Raw genomic sequence first — 22,698 nt, 5'->3', positions numbered from 1 at the left:
TTCAAACACTGAAGAACTTTCAGTTTTCTCCTGCAATGTGTCCTCTACATAAGCATAAACATATGAGCATATCCACACTTGTATAAATACACACCAGGTGTAGAGACTAGGAGTTTAATTTTTATGCACAGTAGTTTGGGGGTGGGGGTTACATACTATGTATATATTATGTGTGTGTTCAAGTTGCCAGAGAATGGTTACTTAGTTATCAATGTAGAGAACAAAAGTTAAAACTAATGAGTAGTTTGAGTCACCAATGCTAAAAGAAATTACTATTACCAGCTTACTCCTGAGACCTTTTCAAGAAATGAAGTAAGTTTTACTTATGAAACACTGAGGACAGAAGTGAGAGTAAAAGAACCTAGACTTTGAAAAAGAATTTGGCTCTGCAACACACAAGCGCCAGTGCACTGTCAGTTAACCAGACCCCAGCTTTCATACAAATGCAGTCTGCCCACAGCTGTCAGTCAGCCCACAGCTGTCATTACTGGGCATCCAAACTGCTGGCTGCACTAGGGACTCTCTCATCACTGTGAGGTTGCAGAGAGCTGTGACTGGAACCAGAGAATGAAATATCAACTTTAAAATTTGTCATCCAAGCATGTCAGGCAAAGGCACTCTACAAACCTACCAAAGACCACTTCTGTGGTGTAAACAAATACTCCTCACTCAGTGGAGGAGAAAACCGAGGCTCAGTGTCAGTAAGGAAGCCACTCGCCCTACAGCCAGAGAACATGGGCCCAGCTCACCTGCCCATCCATGACAAGCATGCTTTACCCTACACTACGTTGTCAGAAGATGTACTGCCTCCCACTGCATGAGCTAGCTAACTGGATTTCTATAAGTTGTCTTATCATCAATTAGTACTTAAGTATTTTACCCCAAATAAAAAGATGATTTTACCTGCAAAGTGTATCTGTTTTTGAAGCAGTTAGTGACTAGTTCCCCTTTGGACAGTTGATACAACCATGTCAATTTTCTGCCACTGTGACGGCTGGCGTAGAAAGCTGTGAATCGCTGATAACTGCGCTCCAACTAGATGAAAGAAGAGCACTGTGCGGCATCTGTGGCTCCACGTTCTACAGTCAGCATTTCTAAACAAAGTCCCTGCCCCAAGTTCTGAGAACAAAATCAGTGCTTACAGAGAACTAAACTACAAATGCCAGGGACTGTGTTGTGAGCACTGTAAGACTGCAGAGTGTGGAACCAAAGCAGGTTTACTTCATGCCCAGGAGGTGCATCAAGAGTTTACCATGCCACCAGTTTGTTAGGAGTAAATCAACACTGTTCACTACAACAGAGTTGACCAGCCTTTTGTGATTCAACACTGGCCCATTCCACATTTCCCACAAACACTGCACTGACGGCTTCCACGGACGGCACTGTGGTCAGCACACTAGTGTCAGATAGCCCTTTTCCCTCTCACCAACTGAAAGAGACCAGGGAACAAAACCACCCTTACCTCTGAAGGCAAGGCAAATGTGCAAGACTGCTGAAAGGGCCACGATCCAGAACTCAGGACCTGAATACTGAAGTCCACTAGGGAGGGAACACATTTAATTACTCTACAAATCTAAAAATTCTATTGTTACACATATGCACACAGACACACAGACACACAGACAAAAGAAATAGACAAAAAATTTAAAAATTCATTACAAGTCTAATAGGCTACACATACATAGTGAAATGTCCTGTAACAAAACCTCAAACCAAAGTTGAAGAACCAGCAACTGTTTTCCTCCAGGACAATGGTTTTCCACTTTACTGTCAATACAGAGTTCCTAAGCTGATCTACCTTGATCAATTTCATTTTTCCTCCTTCTGGATATGAAGTTCAGCATGCACAAGCAGTGTATGGTGACCAGGAATGATTTAACAGATCCAAATACAGGAAAATGGAAAGCTCACCAGCAAACCACTACCTCCACTACCCCTCGTGGACCATGGACTGCTGTCAAGACAGACAGAAGAGACGTGCGGAACCTATGAACTAGGACACTTTCATCTTCATTGACAACAGATGTCCACTAGCAATACAATCTTAATGGGGACAACAGTTTTGATTTGAGAAGAATAAAATTCTCTAACTTTCATCAAAAACAAATAGAGAGAGAGAAGAAAATAATCAGAAATGTATCTAAAGTTCAAAAGACAAGACAAAACAAGCCCACGGATCAGCACAAGACCAAGGTCAGGTGCACATGACTGGTCCCAGCAAAAGCTGCCGTCATCTCTAATCTGGGAGTTAGGAGGAGGAGAAGCACTTGGAAGGAAACACCTGCTTTTTCATCTTTGAAACTCTGACCCGTTACCCCCCCTCACTCCATATTCTGACACTTCTTTCATCTGCTACCAAGAGCCCAAACAGCCCTCCTATGAGCACTCAGTACTCACAGTCCAGCGGTTCTGAATTCGTCAAGTGCTTCTTGAACTGTTCATTCAGATCTTTGCTTACACCAATATCTTGAAACATTCGCTGAAGTTTGGAAGTGTACTCAAAACCACAAGCTTGCTGAAATAAACCCAGGCAACTGTCTCATTAATTTGCATAGAATCATGAATGAATGCAATTCATAAGGGATTTTTAGAGAAACCACAATAAAATATATCTCTGTCTTTAGCTCTATGAAGCTACTATTTCTAAGATGTAGTCATATATTATGGCATAAATATATACAGATTAAAATATTATGTTATAAAAAGACGATTAAAAGTTGAACAACTGAGTTTTCAATGTGCATGACACAATGCTGGTGTTCTAGCAGTGCAATAGATTACAACTAGGAAATAATTCAGAAACAGGTGGAGTGATGCATGTCAGAAAGCTCCATACTCAGCAAGCAGAGGCTTAACCTGGGCTGTCAATGATCCTTAAACCACACCCTTACATAGTCCAAATAAACTTCTTTTCCCTTATCCTACCACTGAACTGTCTTTTCTAGAATGTGCCTGCTGAAGTTTAAACCTCTGATGTGGAGGTGTTTGAAGATGGGTCCTTGTGAGTTAGTTCATGAGTGTAGGTGCCTCTTCAAGATGATGTTCCCCTGTGAGTAATAGGCCAAAAAAGGGGGTTGACTGAGAGCCAGGAAATCCTGCTTCAGAAACTAGATCTAGATTTTAGACCTCTGAGTCCTCAGAATGGAGAGTTCATTTCTGTGCCTAAGTTTCCTGGCCCACGGTATCTTGTTTTGGCAATCTGAACTAAGCAAACCATTAAGCACTCACACAGAGCCAAGGAGGCTGAGTGTGCAAGAGGCAGGTGAGCATGTGGAAAAGGTGAGCAGAACCCAGCCAAGGAAGGGCTGCAGGGCTCACACTGCATGAACCATGTCAATCAAGCCTGAGGAGGTGGAATCTCCAGGAAAAGAACAGTACCTTTAACTTGGAGATCATGCTTGCTTCAGCATCATCGCTCGCACTGTTCTGATGTACCAGTCTCTTGGCAAGCATCTTTGCATAGAACTTCTGAAATACATCTTTGTCTTCAATGTACTTGAAGACCACCATCTGGCAAAGCAGGGAAAGAACACCTTAGTGAAGCTAACGCACAAGCTGACTGATGGCCTCTAGCTACCACCAGGAACCACAGATTGCTTGGTTTTGGGTGGGCCAAACCTGGCACAAACTCACCCAAAAATGTTCACAATAAATACTGCCACCCATTCTTTAAATCCTAGTTAATTGGACTAGATTTAGTAGCAAGAAGCAAAGCGCCAAGACTGGAGAGAAGGCGCAGTGGACTTGGGTCCTTGTTCTTCTTGCAGAGGACCTGCATTCCATTCCTAGCACATGGTGGCCAACAACCATCTGTTACTCCGGTTCCAAGAGATTCAACACCCTTCTGCCTTCCTTAGGCACAAGCACGCATGTAGTATGTATGTATATGTATACTCATATGCATATAATGAAATAATCTTTGAAACAACAAAACACTCATATGCATATAATAAAATAAATTAATCCTTGAAAAATTAAAACAAAAAGAAGCAAAGCACCAACACTAAAAGTAAAATTTAGGACTAAAACAATAAATTCAAAATCAAAGTACTTATGACTTTGCACAATTCAGACCCAATATAAAAACAGCTTTAAAAAGGGCAATGGGTGTGGCCATGAAACAGCTTACCACTTGATTGAGGGTGTCTTCTAGTTCTGCCTCTTCTGGGTTCTTAGAACTGAAATTTAAAAGGGCAAGGTGTTTACAAACAAGCAAGCAGATGTGTACACATACCACTCTGCCAAACTAACAGGGCCATAAGTGGCTTCTATTATTAAATAATGAGTTATCACATCAGCTGGTGAGCTAGGAGAGTCACTTTCCTTTCCTAAGGCAATCTGGTAGTCTCACATTGTACTCCAATTGTGAAAGAGATTACAAAATAGTCACTAGAATATCTAAGATGAAAAGTGAAGTTAATCATAATATTATAGAGATTTCCTTTAAGAAAACCCATTTAAATTATCAGTAAATGACCTTCATTCTTACGATTGCTCCCTATAATCTGAGATGACAGGTGATCTTACCCAATGTTTCCCCACCATATATAAAACAGATAACACAATTCTCCCAATAATGAGCTGTTTCAGTTTTGCTACTGAGTGACCAGCAGTCTGAGGATGCTGCTGTATGGTCTATATTATACAATTATTTTCCAGTTCGCTGATGACTTGTTAACTTTAAAAAAAAAAGTTTTATGTGTATGTGTGTGTATGTGTGTACCTGATTGTCTGTACGTGCACCACACACACACAGGAGCCTATGAAGGCCAATAGAAGGCGTAAGATTCCCTGGAACTAGACTCATAAATGTTTGTGAGCTGCCCAATATGAAAGCTAAGAAGTAAACCCAGGTCCTCTGCAAGAACAGCAAGAGTTCTCAACAGCAGACCCACTGCTCTGGCCCTGAGAGTTAAACTGTCATTGTTCACACTGGCATTTCTGGGTACTCTCTTAGCCTTAGAGAGCTTTTTAAAATGTACTGACACCAAATCCAGTAAAATTTGGGGACCTGTGTCCCCTTTATAGTATTTGATGCTGTAGTTTGTGAGACACTGAGGCAAACCTTGAACATTTCAGGAACGAAACTGACAGGGAGAGAAGATGAGGGAACAGAACGAACAGGAGGAAGCCATCATACTGCTCTGCGCTCTGAACAAAGCTAAGATTAGGAAAAGTATCAGGTGAGCTATATGGTAACTGGAAAATGAAGTGTATGTAGCACCAACAAATGACCAAATAAAGACAAAACTTTAAAATATTCACATGGATGACTATGGTGGTGTGCTCTATATACTCAGTATGTGGAAGGCTGTGGACAGGAAGACTGCTGGGAGTTTTGAGGCTAGCCTGAGCTACACAACAGCTCTGTCAAAAGCAAAGTTTGTAGACCAACACATAAACCATATTGTAGTATTCAGTCTTCTACTACTGTTCAGAAAGCCAGTGGGAGCTGATGCAGGTTTCAACACTGTAGTACAAGTAAGTGTAATACAAATACCGATCCCTTGTATTAAACGGAAGTTTAAATAGGGGTACTAGGAAAAATACAATACCAAGTCAGTACCTTTTTTTCAACAAGGAGTCACAGTATCGAGCAAGCAGCTCAGGGGATTTACTGGATGACTGGGCCATTTTGGTAACTGCATTGTTGTTTATAAAGCGACCACAAGCCTGTGTGTACAAAAGACAGTTAGAGAACAGGTGTCCTGTACATATAGGCTCAACAGGCAGCGCAGTGACACACTTACCTTATCAAGTGCAGCCACGAAGCCAGCATCGTTGTTGAATGCGGACATCACCAGGGCATTGTACTTTTTATGAACATCCAGCACTGTCTGCACATACATCTTGGGGTCCTTAGGGAGAGGGAAGCCAAAAACAAACAATTAAAAACACACATTTTACGCTGCTGTAAAACGTTCTATAAGTTTTAACTACATCTTCCAAGAAATTATTATGATCAAAAATAGTTTTGGTTACACCACTAAAACACACAGGACATTGTTTCTATGTAAAACAAAATATTTCTTCAAACTAAAAATTAAATACCTTAAAGAAAAACTTGAAAAGATCATGAAATTTGTTTTTTTCAAATGACGGATCTGAGCACAGATGGGAATGCGCAACGGCAACTGTGTGGCCAAGGTCAGGGACAAGCACTGGGGACTCAGGCTGTGGGTAACAGGGACTCTTCAGACAAAAGAAAGGAGTGGAAGATGCTAAAGGGGACAGTACTAGCAGAAGATACAGGAGATGGATGGAAGAGGGATCAATGTCAACCGTCAAGTAGCAACTCACCATTTGCCAGCCAAGGACCCATAATGTGGGCAGGTATCATTTTTAATGTCCATTTTACATGATTAAACTTAGTTGCACTTCTTATTAAAGTAAGTGGCAGCTGAGCCAGATAAGGACTCAGGTAGATGACTCCTGAGTCTGGTATGTTCTCTTCAGCTTTCAGAATGGAAAAGACCCAGCGGCTGGCCACAGAGAGGCAGGAAGGCCCTTTGTAAACTAGGAGCTTCAGGTGCACAGAAAGGAAATATTCTGGCAGCACCTCTAAATTCCTAATATACAATTTCACTGTTGACATTTTTGAAACAGACTTTCTATATAAAGCCCAAGCTTACCATAAACTTGTGACCTTGCTGCTTTCCCTGCTGCCACCACTGTGTTCAGACCCCAGTTCCTCACACTGTCTTGCACAATTCAAGAATGAGAAAACAGAAATCCCTGAATACTAATTATTTTGTATATTTGGTAAAATTTGTTTTTATTTAATAATGGGTAAAACCAGAACCTTACCACACAATCATTTTCTATACACTACAGGTATGCCTTATTTAAAACTATAATAAATAGATGCAAAATTATTATGAAAAAATGTATAGTATGATACAATTTCACTGAGATGGAAAGATGGTCTTTACCTGACACAGTCAGTCTGCCCCCTGTCTCCTGACAACAGCTCCTGCATGCTGTGGAGATGGCACCACTGTAATGAAGGCCCCGAGAGCACCTACAGGCCAAGCACGCACCTTGCCTCACATGGGCTCTTCTTTTTTAAGCAATGCATTTTTTTCCCTTTGCATGACTTAATTTTTGGTTTGCCATTAAAGCCCATATTACTTTGGCGGGATTCAGGTTTTAAACTGATTTCTGATCTCACATTAAATTACGGCACAACATTCATATTCTCTTTCCTCTTCCCTTACGATTTCCACAGTCATTGGTTTTACAAAGGGCTCTAGCCTACAATGAGCATCCAACTACAGGAAAATGCAGGAACCACTAGTGTACCACCCAGCTCCCATAAGGAGGTTAACATCCCTGCAACCAACTGCCTGTCAAACTTAAAGACTTACATTGCTTATAAAGCTGGTTATTTTGGGGACTATGACTCACAAGATTCATATAAGGTATAGTGTGTGTGTGTGTGTGTGTGTGTGTGTGTGTGTGTGTGTGTGTGTGTGTGTGTTTGTGTGTGTGTGTGTGTGTGTAAACATTCCGGTACTTATTTTATTTTACAATGACTCAGGCTTAGCAGTAGAGGTGATAAACTCCTGTTTATTGAGAGGCTAGGTCCCTTACCATGTGTTCCCACCTCTCACTGTGGCTCCTAAAGTACTGACCTTACCTTCACCTCCATGCACCTGTTCTCTTGCTCTTTGTAGTGACTTACAGATTGAGGCTTGGATATCAGTAGTGACTCTATATTTACTGTTATGTGCTAGAAGAATTGTAACCATCTCTGGCTTTTTCATCTTTTTAAAATTTCCCTTAGATTCACGATTGAGATCAAATTTCTCAGTAAATGACCAGAAAAAAAGCCCCACATGGAGATGCAAAGCTTTGCAAAGAATAGAGTGCCTTCAGATTGATTCTCGATCCCTCATAATAGAGAAGACCCAGCAGAGTATGGTTGAGAGTGTGGGACTAGCAGGAACAATTTACCAGATAGCAAGCCCCAGAAAAGTGAAATAGCAGTTGTTATTACAGTGTGAATGTATGACATGCTTTAGTATGGAGTAGTGCTACAACATGAGTATGGGGCTCAGAAAACTGTGAGGGGTTAGCTCCTTGTTTTCCACTATGAGTTCTGCAGATCAAACTCATGTTTTTCTTTTTTTGTTTTGAGGCAGGGTGTGAAGGCCCAGGCTGGTTTCCTATGTACTACACATATAGTCAAGGGTGACCTTAGGTTGGATCCTGCCTCTGCCTCCTGAGTGATAGTTATAAATATGCACCACCATGCCTGGCTTTGAGAAAAAAAGTTGAGGTTTAAAACAAAACGAACATAACAGTGATAAATCTGGTCTACATCCATAACAACACGTGAGAGGTTTTTTGCATATAAGAAACACAGCTCCTCTCAGTTTCCAAGGGATCTCACTCATTCAATGCCCATGATTCTAAAACTTGTTAGATCATCCATGACTGACACTTTTAACAATCTAGACAAAAGTCCCACCAAGCTTGCACAGCCTGACCTTCAGAAGACATGGGATTCCATATTTCCTAAGCCAAGAAATTATCAACTCCCCTCCCCCATCACTGTCATTTCATCTTGTTTCAATGAAGCCTATTGCTATTCTTACAGCCTCTCATTAAGTTTCACTTTCTACACTGTAGCAATGTGTTGAATAAAAATCCAGTCTTGTCAAGTGCATGGTTATTAATAATAATATCCTTAGCACTTTCCTTGTATCCCTTGAGTAGAGTTGACATAATTAATATGATTCCAAGTTTTCCCAAAATCTGTTTAGCTATCTCTTTCTTTCCAGTCTCTCCTTAAATCCTGTCTTATTTCCTTACTGTGCTTATTCACAGTCACTTAAGGGTTATCTGGGATCTCTCTGCCTAGGTGGAAAGTAACTGAAGACAACATTCAACATTGAATTATGGCCTCTACACGTACGCACGCACTGCTACACACATATGTATATACCCCCAGCCGCAATGCACACATACAAGACCAACACTGGCCTTCAGAAGGCCTGATTTGGTCAGTGAGGCATATGCCCATAGTAGGGATGACCTGGGAAGATAAGAGGAGGCTAACCCAGGCTGTATAGTAAGACATAGACACTACTTCTGAGGATCAGCTGTGATCCTAAATTCTGACCAAGGACTTTTCAAGAATACTGTCAAGAGATAAACTGGGATTCTTTAGGCTCTTAAAGAAATATCTCTTCATGTGTGTAAACTGGGCCACTAACAGATCTAAACAATGCTTTCAACCTAAGCCTAGAGCCACCTTGAAGAGCAAAGTTTGAATCTGCATTTTTCATTGGGTCAGGGGCTAATGAGAGTCAATTGTAAGCTTGTATAACTGTTAACTTTTTTAAACTCTTGTCATGAAGCAGTTAACCATTATCAACACAGCTACTACAGGATACATGGGCTATTCCTGAACACTGAAATTAAAGTTTGCTCCCAGGAAGAAGCAAACATATCGTGCAATCATCTGGGGACAAAAGTGTGACTGTTATCCATAAGTACCCAGCCTTTTGAGTAACTTTGTCTCCATATAAATCATCTACCTCAACATAAAGCCAAAGTTTCAGAAATACAAACCCTGACTACAAACCATCAACTGCAGAGAAAGAGGCAACTGACTGTTTGCAGCATACCCACTGAATGCTTAATCCCAAAATTCCTTTCTCTATCAGCTACCAAGCCACCCATGTGTATTCAGGAATATAAAAATCATTCATCCATCCACTCATTCATTCACTGGTAAAGACAGGGTCTACACAGCCCTGGCTATCTTATGACTCACTATGTAGACCAGGCCTCAAACTCACAGAGATCCACCTGCCTTGGCCTCCTGGGTGCTGGAAATAAAGGCGAATGCTACCACACCTGGCTATAAAACTAACTTTGATATTAACTGGGGGGAGAAAAGGGAAATGAACATAAAGTCCTACATGCTACATAGCACAAATTTACATTTTAATAGACCTTTTTAAATCAGAATTTAGTTTGACGTGGCATAAAAACTGATTTGGGAATGAACAGCTTCCATAATGCGCTCCCTTACAGAAGAATTAAACTCTTCCTTTTGTTGGAAAAAAAATGAGCATCCTGGATATAAAATGACAGCTTGGCCATGCTAGATTTAAAAGACCATTGTATGTTTTTCTGTCCTTGTGTGTAGTTTTGTTCCACAATAAGAAACAGTTAAACTATTCTTGTTCTCCCAAGGTTACAGACCTATCATTCACAAATTTAGGATAAGCAGTGGCTCAACAGTTTACAATGTGTATTGTTCTTAGAGAAGACCAGACTTTAGTTCTCAGCATCCAAATTGGGTGACTCACAACACACTATCTATAAGAGGTATGATACCCTCTTCTGGCTTCCATAGTCGCCACATCCATAAACACAAACCCATTTTTTAACACAGTAAAAAAATATAAATGAACAAGCAAATTAAGAGGGGGGGGGGCGGCTAGAGAGATCACTCAGCAGTTAAGATCACTGTACTCTCTTCCAGAGTATCAGGGTTCAGTCCCCAGCACCTACACAATGGCTCACAACCATTTATAACTCCAGTTCCAGGAGCTCTGAAATCCTATTCTGACCTCCACAGGCATACATGCATTCAGACAGAAACATTAAAATAAGAAAAAAATCAAAAAGGAGATTATCAATTCTTAAAAGGGTGCTGGAGAGAGCTGGAGTGGTGGTGTAAGCCTTTAAGGATGCAGAAGCGAAGAGGTAGATAGAGCTCTGTAAATTCAAGCATGGGCGACATAATGAAACCCATCTTAAAGGGGGTGGAAGGGGGAAATGCTAGAATAATTTAAGGATTTTTGTGAATGTTCTACTTTCAAAAGTCAAAACAGGTTCTCTGTGTCAGTAAAGTTTTACCAAAGATGCACCCCACATAGCTGCAGCTGGCATGTGAGAAGAATGGGCCCATGTGCTTTCCTTCCGGCCAGGCCCGACTTACATTTAGAGCGGCTTCTCCACACTTCTCGATTGCTGCAAGACCCTGATTATGAATATGTGTTTCTAGTAGTTTTTTCAATTCTCCTAGGCCATCCTGAATTCTAGATACAAGATTATACATGCGGCCCAAATCTGAAAGAAAAAAAGGAACCAATTTTATGCATGGAAACCAGCTGTGCATACCTATTCTGTTAAGTATTTATATCAAGTAAAAAACACTGTGAAATAGGAAACCATCTTCTAGAACTGGTGTACTTTGTTAAAAGCTACAACGGGGTCAGGCTTTTAAAACTTCTCCTTTACCACAATGTGCTAGTGTATCATTGAGAAAAAGCACTGAATGCTTTCTAAAATCTTGATGAGCTATTTATGCCCCCAAAAGGTACTAAAACATTTGCTTTAAAAAAATAAACTTAATATAGATACCTCTTTCAACTATAAGTCACAAAAGGATTCCTCAAATTATTCATTTCATATGTATTCAATTTATGGTAAAGATGGAAAATCCTAAATCCCAAAACATTAATTGTTTATAATATAAACTGATATTTCCTACTAGCACAGAGGAGCAAATAAAGGAACTAAAAAAAAAACAAAAACAAAAACATCTTTTCGTCTTTTCAAAGGCTAGGAGGAGGAATACTCAAACACAAAACAAAATAAAAAAATCTGCCCACCATTAGTAATACCAACAGAAATATATGTTTGTTTAGAACAAACTATATTCACCTTCATTCTTGTCAGCATCCAACAAATTCTGAAACTCTGTGTGAAAGATTTCCAAGTGTTTTTCAATGAGGACCTGCTCACATTTCCGTGCTAGTTCATCTTGTGTGCTCTCATGCAGGTAAACCTGAACTCTCCGCTGCTCCTCAAGTAAGCGAGCTTCAGCCTGCAAATAATTCAGTCAAAGCAAACCAATGAACAGCTTGCTTCACTTTTAAAGAACTAGTATGGGAACAACAAATTAAATCCACAAATATTCCAGTAAAGTATAATTAAGAAAAGAAAAATAGGACTTTAGACTGTAGGGTGACTGGCAACCATATTATAAAGCTACTGGTCTATTCTACTCCTTCTGTAATACAGGCTCTAATCCTTTAAGTGCCTTAAGAACATTATCATAATTAACAGTTCAAATGTCTTTGTATTATTTTTCTGTGGGTAAATGGTATTTCACATCTTGGAGGCAATATTCCCCACCCCCGTGGAAAAAACTTACAGGTCTTCTTTAGCATGTGGTCACTGGTTTGAATACTTTGGTCTGAAAGCTGTTTGAAGTCAAGGGTCATACCAATATAATCCTTGAAATGACCACTCAGAAATAATAATCAGCAATAAGGAAAAGAAAAAAGAAAAAAAGGAAGGACAGAGGAACACAGCAGCCTTCCCTTTTCAACCACTAATACACAGTTCTAAAGCCCACTTGGACACCATAGAATCTCAACTTCTTGAATTTCCTTCCAAGGAAAAGAGGCTAATAGACAAATTAACACAGCAGAAACCCAAGTAAAAGATAGTATATTTTAGAATCTTTCACTAGAAACATGTTGGGGTACAGAGTCACTAAGGACTGCCTACATTATCAGAACAAGGAAGAAACTGCAATGAATCTTGAATTATTCAGATGATCTGAATAAGAGAAGACAAAAGTTGTATTTTACTCTCCACAGAGAGTTTTCAGATTTAGTGTAACTGTGGATAAATCTGGAGAATTACTATCAGAATTGAATAAACATTCAACACCAAGAAAACTGACTACACAATGCTTGGACCATCGAAATCTGATCATGGGTTCATCATTCAATCACAGGAAAGCAGCTAGAGTCACAGCACACACTCACATTCTGCAGAAAGCTAAACATGCAAAGTAAGCTTAAACATAGTAAACTGTGTATTAATCACAAAGTCCATATCCTAAACACAGAATGACCTCTCACAAACCAGTAAGTATATCCAAAAAGCTGGAGCGAGAAACAGATAAGTCGCTAAGAAACACAAAAGGTTTGAAGTTAGTAAATTTCTAATAAGAAACTCAAAAATCAAAATATGACAAAATAATTTATAGTACACTTGATAAATGAAATATTATCCACTAAAATATACCAAATCATTAATGTGTAAGTTCAAACAAAACAAAGCAAAACAAGCCCCCGTGCTCCCAAGAGCCCACAGGAACACTCTAGTCTGGTTAGTAGAAGCAGATAAATCCTAAACTACCATTTTTCTTGAATTAAGTCAATCTGTTCTTGGAAGATCATATATCATCCTGGTCAGGAAAACAAAACTTTCTTCACAGGAGAGAGGGCAGGCTTTGACGGCCATGTGAATTCTCTATGGAGACACTGACTATACTGAGTTTACAGAGGTTTCTGTAAGGGCCAAGTGGCAGAAAAGAAGAAGCAGGTCCCTAACTGGGAACTAGTTTGTGACAGCAAATGGTATCTTTACCATTGCTGTCTCATGTACAGACTAAGGAACACCAGGACCATATTTAAATGACTAAGTACTAAGTTCTTGAAAATGACCCTCATTAACTCCATTAGAAACAATTATCAACAAAAACAAAGAAGAAAAAAAAAAACCAGAACTGAAAGGTTGTTAAAAAAATTAACAAAATAAGGAATTTTCTTTCTCTCTTTTTTAAAATGTGACTATTTTGACTGCACATACAGTATGTGCATGAAGTACAGAGAGAGACCAGAAGAGGATTCTGGATCTCAGAACTGTGGTTACAGATGGCTGGGATCCAACATGTGGAAATCAAACCTAGGCCCTCTGCCAAGTGCAACATTCACTCTTTTAACTGCTGAGTACTCTTTTGAGTTCATTTTTTTAATAAGAAAAAGATTAGGAATTTAAAATATTCAGATGTGTTCATTTTTTGTTTGTTGCTTTTATAAGCCAGATTAGTTCCAATAACATGATATTGATTTAAAGTTTTAATATGGGTTGTAGCTGTTCAGCCAAAGGCAGTTAGTATGGAGCAACTATTATCAACTTTTTACACTAAAATACACCTACCCGATGACAGCAAACTCAACAGAGACCTCTAGAGACTGTAGTATCTAGCCCAAATTGGCCACTGACAGCACGATATTTCCTGAAAACTAATCTTTACAACAAAATTGTTTTGTATTCTACTTGACTGTTTTAATATAAATGTAATTTTTCCTCAAGTTATTGAAGTTGTCAGTGTTTTCCTGGGGTCCTCTCCCTGCCCAGACCAGGCTTGAGACTCTGAGGTGCGCACATGAAGGCTGACGCCCTCCACTCTGCTGGCTTTGCGACCCTTTTCTACAGAGCCTTTAATACAGACATTCAACACATAATGAGTTTCAAAATCTGTTTACATTACTTTAAAAGTAAAGCTCACTAACTGCTCACTGTCACCCAATATTCTTATTCTCCTTTCACGGCTGAGGAAACTAAGGAACACAATAGTTAAGATCATTCTTTAACCTTGAAAACTGGTGGCCCAGTTTGAGATACAAGGATATAAGATTATCTATATTGTTTGGTTTTTTAGAGCCTAAATTATGGATTCCCTGAACAAGATGGGAAGTCATGTATGGTAAGACTCCTACATGGGTCAGGACCAAACTCTTAATGCTTTTAGAGAGCTTCCTGGAGGCTGAGGAGAGGTTAGATGGCAAACCCACCAGACACTGTTACTTTCAAAGTTGCCAAACTTTAAAAAACAGATTTCCGTGTTTAGAGTGTGCATGCAGCCCTGTCCTAAAAGTTGTTTTCCTTATGCTGAGATACTACCACTATTCTTATCTCCATGGGCAGCAGACATCACCACAAATCATAAAGTCGTCTACTAAGGGCAGGCTGGCACCAAAGTGGTGTGCAATATTGGGGAAGATTCCACTTTAAAGATATAGTTTAAGAAAAAAAATCTCTACTGGGCTGGCAAAATGGCTCAGTAGTGTTAAGGATATTTACTGCTAACCCTGATGACCTAAACTCCATCCCTGGGGCCTATATGATAAAAGAACCAATCTATACATATGCTTACATGGCACACAAACATTGTACATGTACACACAGAGACACATTATATATGTACACATGCATACACAAAATAAATAAGTGCAAAAAAAAGATTTAAAGCAGTTCAGTAAGAAACTTGTTTATAAAAACTACAGTCATACTACAAAATAATGAGTAATACCAGGATTCAAAACAGATTATGTCTCAAATACCCTTAAGGAGCTGGTTAGGTTTCAGTCACATATGAAACAGATACACAGACCTACTACAAAGAACTACCACTATCCAGCGTATACAACCAACTAGTTCTACTTCTGTTGAATTTTGAGATCTCAGAAATGTGTAACTGACTTTCAATTTCAAATTTAGAAGGCCCACTTATATTCAGCATATTAGTGCACCATACAAAAATGCACTCTGAACACTACAAGCTAGCACGGCTTTCTCTATGTCAGAAGCAGAGTGGCTGAGCCTATATTTTCTTTCTTTAAACACAGAAATGACTTGGCAGTCCATTTCCTGCCCAAGAGAGGGCAAAGAATATTAGACTTGGTATGACCTAGACTTTTAAAAATTTAGTACAAACAGGTGCACTAAACAAACTATATAGTCTGCTGGCAAAATCCTGCTGTACCCGTTTCTTGCTATTTCTACATTTCCATGACTGTTTTTGTTTCTTAACAGTAAAATTGAACAATGGCAGAAGAGATCTTATATAGGATGAGATGCCTAAAGACTAATTACTGGCCAGTACTATATAGCAGAAAGCTTGTCAACTCCTGACATAGTCATTTCTCAGAACCAATATCCAGAATCCCTGACTTTACAAGAAAAAGATCAAAGAAAAATCCTATTAGAAGTTCGTGGAAGCATCATGTGGTAAAGAGCAAATTAGAACACTTGGCTCCACCTCGGATCTTCTCCTAAGTCAGATTTAGATCCTCCCTCCTAATATAATCTTGAAGGGTTAAACTATGACTCCTAGGGAATACTTTAGGAGAAAAACAGCAAAAACAAAAAAATAGCAAGTCTAGGAATATCTGCTTATTTCTTCACTGACATAAAATCCTGAAGGCCACACTTCAAGGGGAGCCGATTCAAAAACATGGAATGCATGCAGCTATCAAGGCATCTCCTTGTATGTGCAGGGGGAACACGCATTCATGATTCTTAATTTATAAAAGTCCCTTGGAGAGTTCTAGGAGCTAGACCTGCTGACATGGTGTGCCCAGCCTGAGTGGCAAGGAACACTGCAATGCCAGGAACTCCTGGAAGAATGACGACTGTTTAACTTACATCTGCATTACATACTAGGTTTAGCTTACCTTTTTCATATATTCAGTAACTGGGTTCTGCTGTAAGAATTCAGTACTTTCTCTGGTATAAAATCTCTCTGTGTCAGCCAAAAATTGAGATTCAAAGGATTCTTTATACACTGTTAACGTAGGGCCCTTTGCAAATGCATCATCTTCATTCAGCCCCAATTCCACTAGAAATAAATATGAGCTATGTTTCAATTACATATTTTTTGTTATATTTTACAGATAATACTTTGGTATAGCAGTCAGTTTAAGTTACATTTAAAAGATCGATGTGAAATGGTGGATTGTAAGGTAACTATTATTTGCTAGTACTAAAGTATGCTTGTGTCAATAAATGAAAAGACAAAAACTCCAAGATGTATAACAGCAAATCATCCTTACCTGTGCTAGGGCTACTTCAAAATTACAAGTTTAGTTAGAGAAAGTTTACATTTCCAAAAGTGATATAAATATTGCCTTGTGAACTTTCACAGAAATGCAAACCCACCTGAGCTTCACCAATGCATCACTTAATCAGTACCTCAATCTCAAATTTTTCAAGCTGATATAGTTTTCTGGTTATCATTTAGCACAAAAAAAACAATTATATATAAGTAATTCCTCATGAAAACTGCAAAGGAAATATAATTCAGTTTTTTTTTTTTACAAAATTTCCTTAAAGTACAAAGATTAAATATTTTTTATGATTTGTAAAATTACACCTTAAAGGTATCTTAAAGATGAATTAACATTCCTGATAATCTTTAATAAATATTTTAAAATATTAGAGCACTATCATAATTGTCACATGATACAAAAACTATTGAATAAAGGCAAATTATTTACCATAAGATTGTACAACTCCACTAATCAGTCTTGTATTGATGGTTTCGCCATTTCTTTCCTTTTCAATCAGTTTTAAAACAGCATTTGTTACCTTTAAGAACACAAAAGGTGTAAGGCAGACATATTACAGCTCACAATGTATCTTATATATCCTTTAAACATTTAAAGCCACTAAATAATACAAGGTAACAAATACTTTGGGGGGGGGGGATGGGTAGGTGCATGTATGCCCATGTATACAAAGACCGAGAACAATTTCAAGAACTGTTTGCCCGGAGTAGTTCACCATGTTTGGAAGACAGTCTCTCACTGCCATGGAGCTCACTCAGGAGGCAAGCACGACCCTGGCCAGGAAGCACTACGGATCTACTTGACCCTACCTTTCCAGTGCAGGGATCACTAGTGGGCATCACTGTACCTGCTTTCTTCTAATGGGGACTGGGGATCTATCTACCCCATGTCCTCATGCTTGCACAGAACTTTACAGACTAGGCCATATCCCCAGCCCAACAAATGTTCTTGAGATAGTCAAAGGCTTGTGAAGACAAGATAAAAATGCAAAGTTTTTTTTAAGGAAACAACACACATATACCATAGTAGATACCTGTTTATTCAATGGCCTGAACAAACAATCTCTCCATGTCACCAATGCAAGCTGGATGAAAAAGGGGAAAAGATGTATTGAATAACCCTGAAACTTGTCACAGACAATAACCTGAATTCTTAATTTTACCAAAGTCTTTAGATTACAACTTAGTATAAAAACATAGCATCACAATGAAATCAAAGTGGTTCCCTTAAGTTAATCACTTTGTATAGATGTTTACCTTCTCACAGTTTAAGAACAAAGTTCAAAAAGAAAATTCTAAGTTAAGGAGGACATTTGTTTCAGCTTATAAAACCAGCAATAGATTCAACCTATAAATGTATCCCTGGATCCAACCATTTTTGACCAGAAACACCTGATAAAAGTAATTCTAGTCACTCCCACAGTTTCCTATCAAGATACATTTTAGAGATTATAAAAATCTTCCAATCTTGATTGTGCACTTTAAATGCAGTTCCTTGTACATAATTTAAGACCTCCCACTGGACTTTGTGTCTTCAGGTGACTATGTGTGAAGTGTACATTTGTCTGTACATGGTACATGCTCACATGAACATGTGGAGATGCTGAAACAGGCGGCTGGAGACAGGAGGACTCCCCTGTCCTGCTCTATCATTCTCCTCCCTGTTCCCTTGAGACACTTTCTCACGGAGACCAGTAGCAGGAAGCTCAGGCTCGTGGCTTTTATGTAGGTGCTGGTATCTCAGGAAAGACTCTTTACTGTTCCATCTCCCCGGCCTCGAATGTATAAATATCATAGTCTAGTCTCCATTCCTAAACTTCCTTCAAGTGTTATACTGATTAATTACTGAAAAAAAAATGGTCTCAGAGAAAAAAGTTAGAAAAAAGTTACATGATTTTTTAAACACCTGTTGGGACAGGTATTAGAAAGTTAAAACACAATTGAAATTTACAGCACTTTTTAAGATATAAACTGTCAAATTAAACAACTGTCTTAGTCTTATTTTACTTCCTCTCCAATTTAGAGATAAAATTAAGTTTGTAAAAAAATTATTATATGCAAATTTAGTCTATGAAAAGTGTTTTCCAAGTAGTGTCTCCAATAAAATAAATGCCATAAAATCAATATTTAAGGCTTTTTAGTGGGTGTCTGTTTTTTCCCTTGGTAGTCCTCACTGAGATCTACCTGCCTCTGCACCCGAGAGCTCGGGTTAAAGGCACACACTGGCCCAGCACTATCAGGACTCTTGCTGTGCTGTGCAAAGGTACTGAAGACTCAGCCTCACTGTCTGGGAAAAGCAACCTTTGTCTTCACTGCCTCTTCAGCCCTCAAAGCAGGAGTAAGGCGGCAGGGAAAACATCGGGCCGTAGTGTCAGCTTCTAACAGAATCCCTACTTTAAAAAATTATTTTGTTCTAATTGCTTTCTAAATTAGCAACCCCACCTTTAGACAGACCTAAGCTGACTCTGGATGATTTGTCACTTCAAAGGAATAAAATCAAAGAGCGAAAAAGACAGAAGTTATAAAAGGCAAAGTAAAGAAATCTCACAACAGGGTAACAGAAACAAGTTTTGCTGGTAGCACTTCAACATACAATGAAATCAGCTTATATCCAAGCAAACCAACAACTTTCTCTAAGAACAGGAAAAGATTTAGAAAAGAGTTTTGTAAATAAAAAAAAAAAAAAAAAAAAAAAGTAAAGGCCTTATCATCTGTCTTGACCTTGAACTACATGATCAAACAGTAACATTTGCTGGAGACTGGGCCATTAACAAAACCACAGATTATAATTGTTCCACTGAGCTTCGCTACAAACTAGCAGAAGACTTGAGCAGGGTCTTGACGCTGCATAGATGGGAATGCTATTTCTAGGCAAGGGCACTGACTGTCCTCGGCTAAAATTTATGGCTGCACACTGCATTTCCAAACAGTGGCTACACTCTTTGATAACAGAAAGTGTGGGGTTTGAAAGAAGATTTTAAAAGTAATGAAAGTGGCTGACTCTTGTCTACTATTTACTTATTTATTTGAGACAAGGTGTCATTATATAGTATAGGCTGGCCTTGAACTCAGATACATCCTGCCTCTGCCACCCCAGCTGTGCCTCATGACTTGCCCAATCTTGAGAAACAAAGTACCTTGGTACTTTTCACTAAACTTGTTTAACTGTTGAACCAAGCACATGGAAAGTGAAAAAGCAGTAATCGCTGTGATGCCACTGTAGAGATTACACATGGGACATCAGCTCAAGCAGTTTCCAAAAGGAAATCCACCATGCTGAGTGCCACTCTGCAAATTCTGACATAAGGGAATACATCCACCAATCCATGATGGACAGCGTTCAAAACATGTTCAATGGAATAAACATATAATTTTGTCAGTTAAAATATATTAAAGAAAAGAAAAATACAAAAACTTCAAAAAATTGTTAAAACCTGAGTGAGATGGCACACACCTTGAATCCTAGCACTTGGGAATTAGGTCGAGGCTAGTATACAATGTTAAGTTTCAGGTCAGCTAAGCTACATTGGTACCTTGTTTCAAACAAACAAAAGCCAAAATAAAAACCTATGTAACTATGTAACTATGAAATATGAAGTACAACTGGGATACAGAAACTGAGCTCTATAAGTGCTAAAAGTCCTGAACCTGGGCTACTTTTCCTCTAATTTTGTAAAAGCAAAGCAGCAAAACATTGCTTTTATTATACAACTAGAAAGTGATATTTTAATAAAACTGACTCCCATAAGTTTTAATCTGACACACTTCCATGAGCAGACTAATGTTCTCAACCAATCCTCCCTCAACTTCTCTTGAACTGACTCTTCTTGACCCTGTTTACCTGGATAAGTATTTCTCTGTTTGCTTATTTATTTAATGTGTGAGAGCATGAATGTATGTGTGCATGCATGCAGAACCCAGAGACAACCTCTGCTGTTGTTCGTCAGGAGCCATCTACCTACTGGCCTGTACTTGTCGGAATGATATGCTGGCTGGCTGATGAGCTCCAGGTATCTGCTTGTGTCTGCCTTCCCAGCTATCTATCTATCTATCTATCTATCTATCTATCTATCTATCTATCTATCCATCCATCCATCCATCCACCCATCCTTCCATCCATCCAGGGTCTCATTTAACCCAGGTTGGCTAAGAATGACTCAAACTTTTCATCTTGCCTCTACATCCCACGTTCTGGGATTACAGGTATGCTGTACACCATCATACCTAGCATATACAAAACTGCAGACTGAACCCAGGACTTCATATACATTTGACAAGCACTGTGTTAACTGAGCTACCCGCCCTACCATTGGCTCATCTCTAAAGTCTCCAAGTGTCTAAGAATCTGCATCTCTATCATGTTCCCAGGTGACACTGATAATACACATTTAGAAGTCATACTTTGAGAAACCAGAAAGCCTAAAACAAAAACATTGAAGACTAACAAAAAAATTATTTCAAGGTCCTCTCCCAAATACAGAACTCTCAGACCAAGCAAGTATATAAATGCCCCGTTAGGAGCGTAATCCTCGGGTGAGGTAAGTGATTTGCCAGTGGCTGCCAGCATCGAGGGTTCTAGTGCTAAGACTCAAGCAGTGCCATGCAAGACATCATGACTGCCCAATTGAAGACACTGTAAAAGCAAACACAAACTGTTTAACTGTGTTAAAGCTCCAATTTCTCACCTCTCTTTCTTGTCACAACATATTTAAAGATTATTCTTTTAAAAAAAATCTTACTGAATAGATTTCATATATTCCTTTTCGTCCTTCATCACATTCACGGCGAACCCAATGTCTATTGAGGTAGGCACAGATTCCATTCAGCACTTTGCTGGAGAATCGGTAATCTTCCCACTGCTGAGTGTAGAACTTCAGTACACTTTCATCCATTAAATCTTCTCCATCCTAAAAACAAGTTCACTAAGACTTTAATATAACTAGTTTGTCATATAATCAAGATAAAACTTACTGAAAAATCTACTGCATCAAAAGGTACAAATACATGCACTTATAAATGCGTCAACTGCTATGTACAAAAACATACTAATGGAAATTCTCACAAAACACTACAAAGGTCTATCATTATCAAATTACATTGGAACTTTTCATGGATTAAATAGGTATATGCAGTTGTAGAGTACCCTAAGCTTTCAAAATGGAAATAAGCCTTTTCTTTCTTTTATGCCTTTTCTTCAGCACTAGTGACTAAACCTAGGGTCAAATGCTAGTCAACTGCTCTACTTTTTAGTCTAAGACAGGGTCTCAGTAAGTAGCTCAGGCTGGCCTTAAACTCAATGGTGCAGCCCAAGTACAAACGCCCTAGGATGTCATGTTTTCCAAGGCTGGACTTACACTCACAGTGTAGCTGAGGATTGCCTTGGCCTCCACCTTGTTTCTCCACCTACTGAGAGAGCTAAGCTTACAGGCCCGTGCTAGAATCCAGCTTATGCCCTTCCAGGCCCTGTTTTTTTTTTTTTTTTTTTTTTTAGTTTTTAAGCAGTTTCTTCTTATTACGGAATCTACCTCCAAAGTTTCTCTGTTTGACATCTTCTCAGTTTTTTTTTTATTTTAAATCAATCTATCCGATTAACAAATTATAATAAAAGTATACTCATTTTTTAAAAATATGAAATACTTCACAAATTTGTAAGATTACAAAGCTATTCATCTTAATTTAGGTATTTGTTATATTTTTGTAACAAAAACATAACTATAACAATATAACATTTCTTCTTTAACAAAGCCTCAGAAAGAAAACTGGAAGTTATCCAAATTATTCTTACTTTAAACTCATTAGTTTTTATTTGAACAAAATTAACTTGAAAAAAATTCTTAGATATTAATGACATCTCCAAAGTATGTCCTACCCTTTAAAAGCACTGCACTATTATTCATAGGTGCTGTGCTGAGTATACCAAGAAGTATGTCTTCATGTAGAAAGTCAAAGTCCAGCAGACTCGTAGTCTACAAGTGACCCAACCATCTATGTAAATACCTGGTCATACCCAGACACAACCAAAT

The 22,698-nt window shown here is 38.7% G+C and overlaps 1 protein-coding gene across 3 annotated transcripts in view; it reads right to left on the bottom strand.

Moving 5' to 3' along the window:
- Cul1 (cullin 1) overlaps nt 1-22,698 on the bottom strand; it is a 67,387-nt gene that overhangs the window by 7,087 nt on the left and 37,602 nt on the right. For all 3 annotated transcript variants that reach the window (XM_052173585.1, XM_052173584.1, XM_052173587.1), the window contains exons 4-16: nt 21,415-21,582; nt 17,710-17,760; nt 17,106-17,196; nt 16,284-16,447; nt 11,689-11,851; nt 10,961-11,091; nt 5,751-5,858; nt 5,567-5,673; nt 4,130-4,178; nt 3,379-3,510; nt 2,398-2,515; nt 1,463-1,539; nt 904-1,035 (exon numbers count right to left, since the gene is read on the bottom strand). In XM_052173585.1, coding sequence (XP_052029545.1) covers nt 904-1,035; nt 1,463-1,539; nt 2,398-2,515; nt 3,379-3,510; nt 4,130-4,178; nt 5,567-5,673; nt 5,751-5,858; nt 10,961-11,091; nt 11,689-11,851; nt 16,284-16,447; nt 17,106-17,196; nt 17,710-17,760; nt 21,415-21,582 — 1,491 coding nt within the window. The remainder of the gene's footprint in view (nt 1-903; nt 1,036-1,462; nt 1,540-2,397; nt 2,516-3,378; nt 3,511-4,129; nt 4,179-5,566; nt 5,674-5,750; nt 5,859-10,960; nt 11,092-11,688; nt 11,852-16,283; nt 16,448-17,105; nt 17,197-17,709; nt 17,761-21,414; nt 21,583-22,698) is intronic.

The sequence above is a fragment of the Apodemus sylvaticus genome, chromosome 2 (assembly GCF_947179515.1).
Source record: "Apodemus sylvaticus chromosome 2, mApoSyl1.1, whole genome shotgun sequence".
In the NCBI taxonomy this organism is placed as follows: Eukaryota; Metazoa; Chordata; class Mammalia; order Rodentia; family Muridae; genus Apodemus; species Apodemus sylvaticus.
Note: the sequence above shows the minus strand (reverse complement) of the source record. Positions and strands in the feature narration are given on the sequence as shown.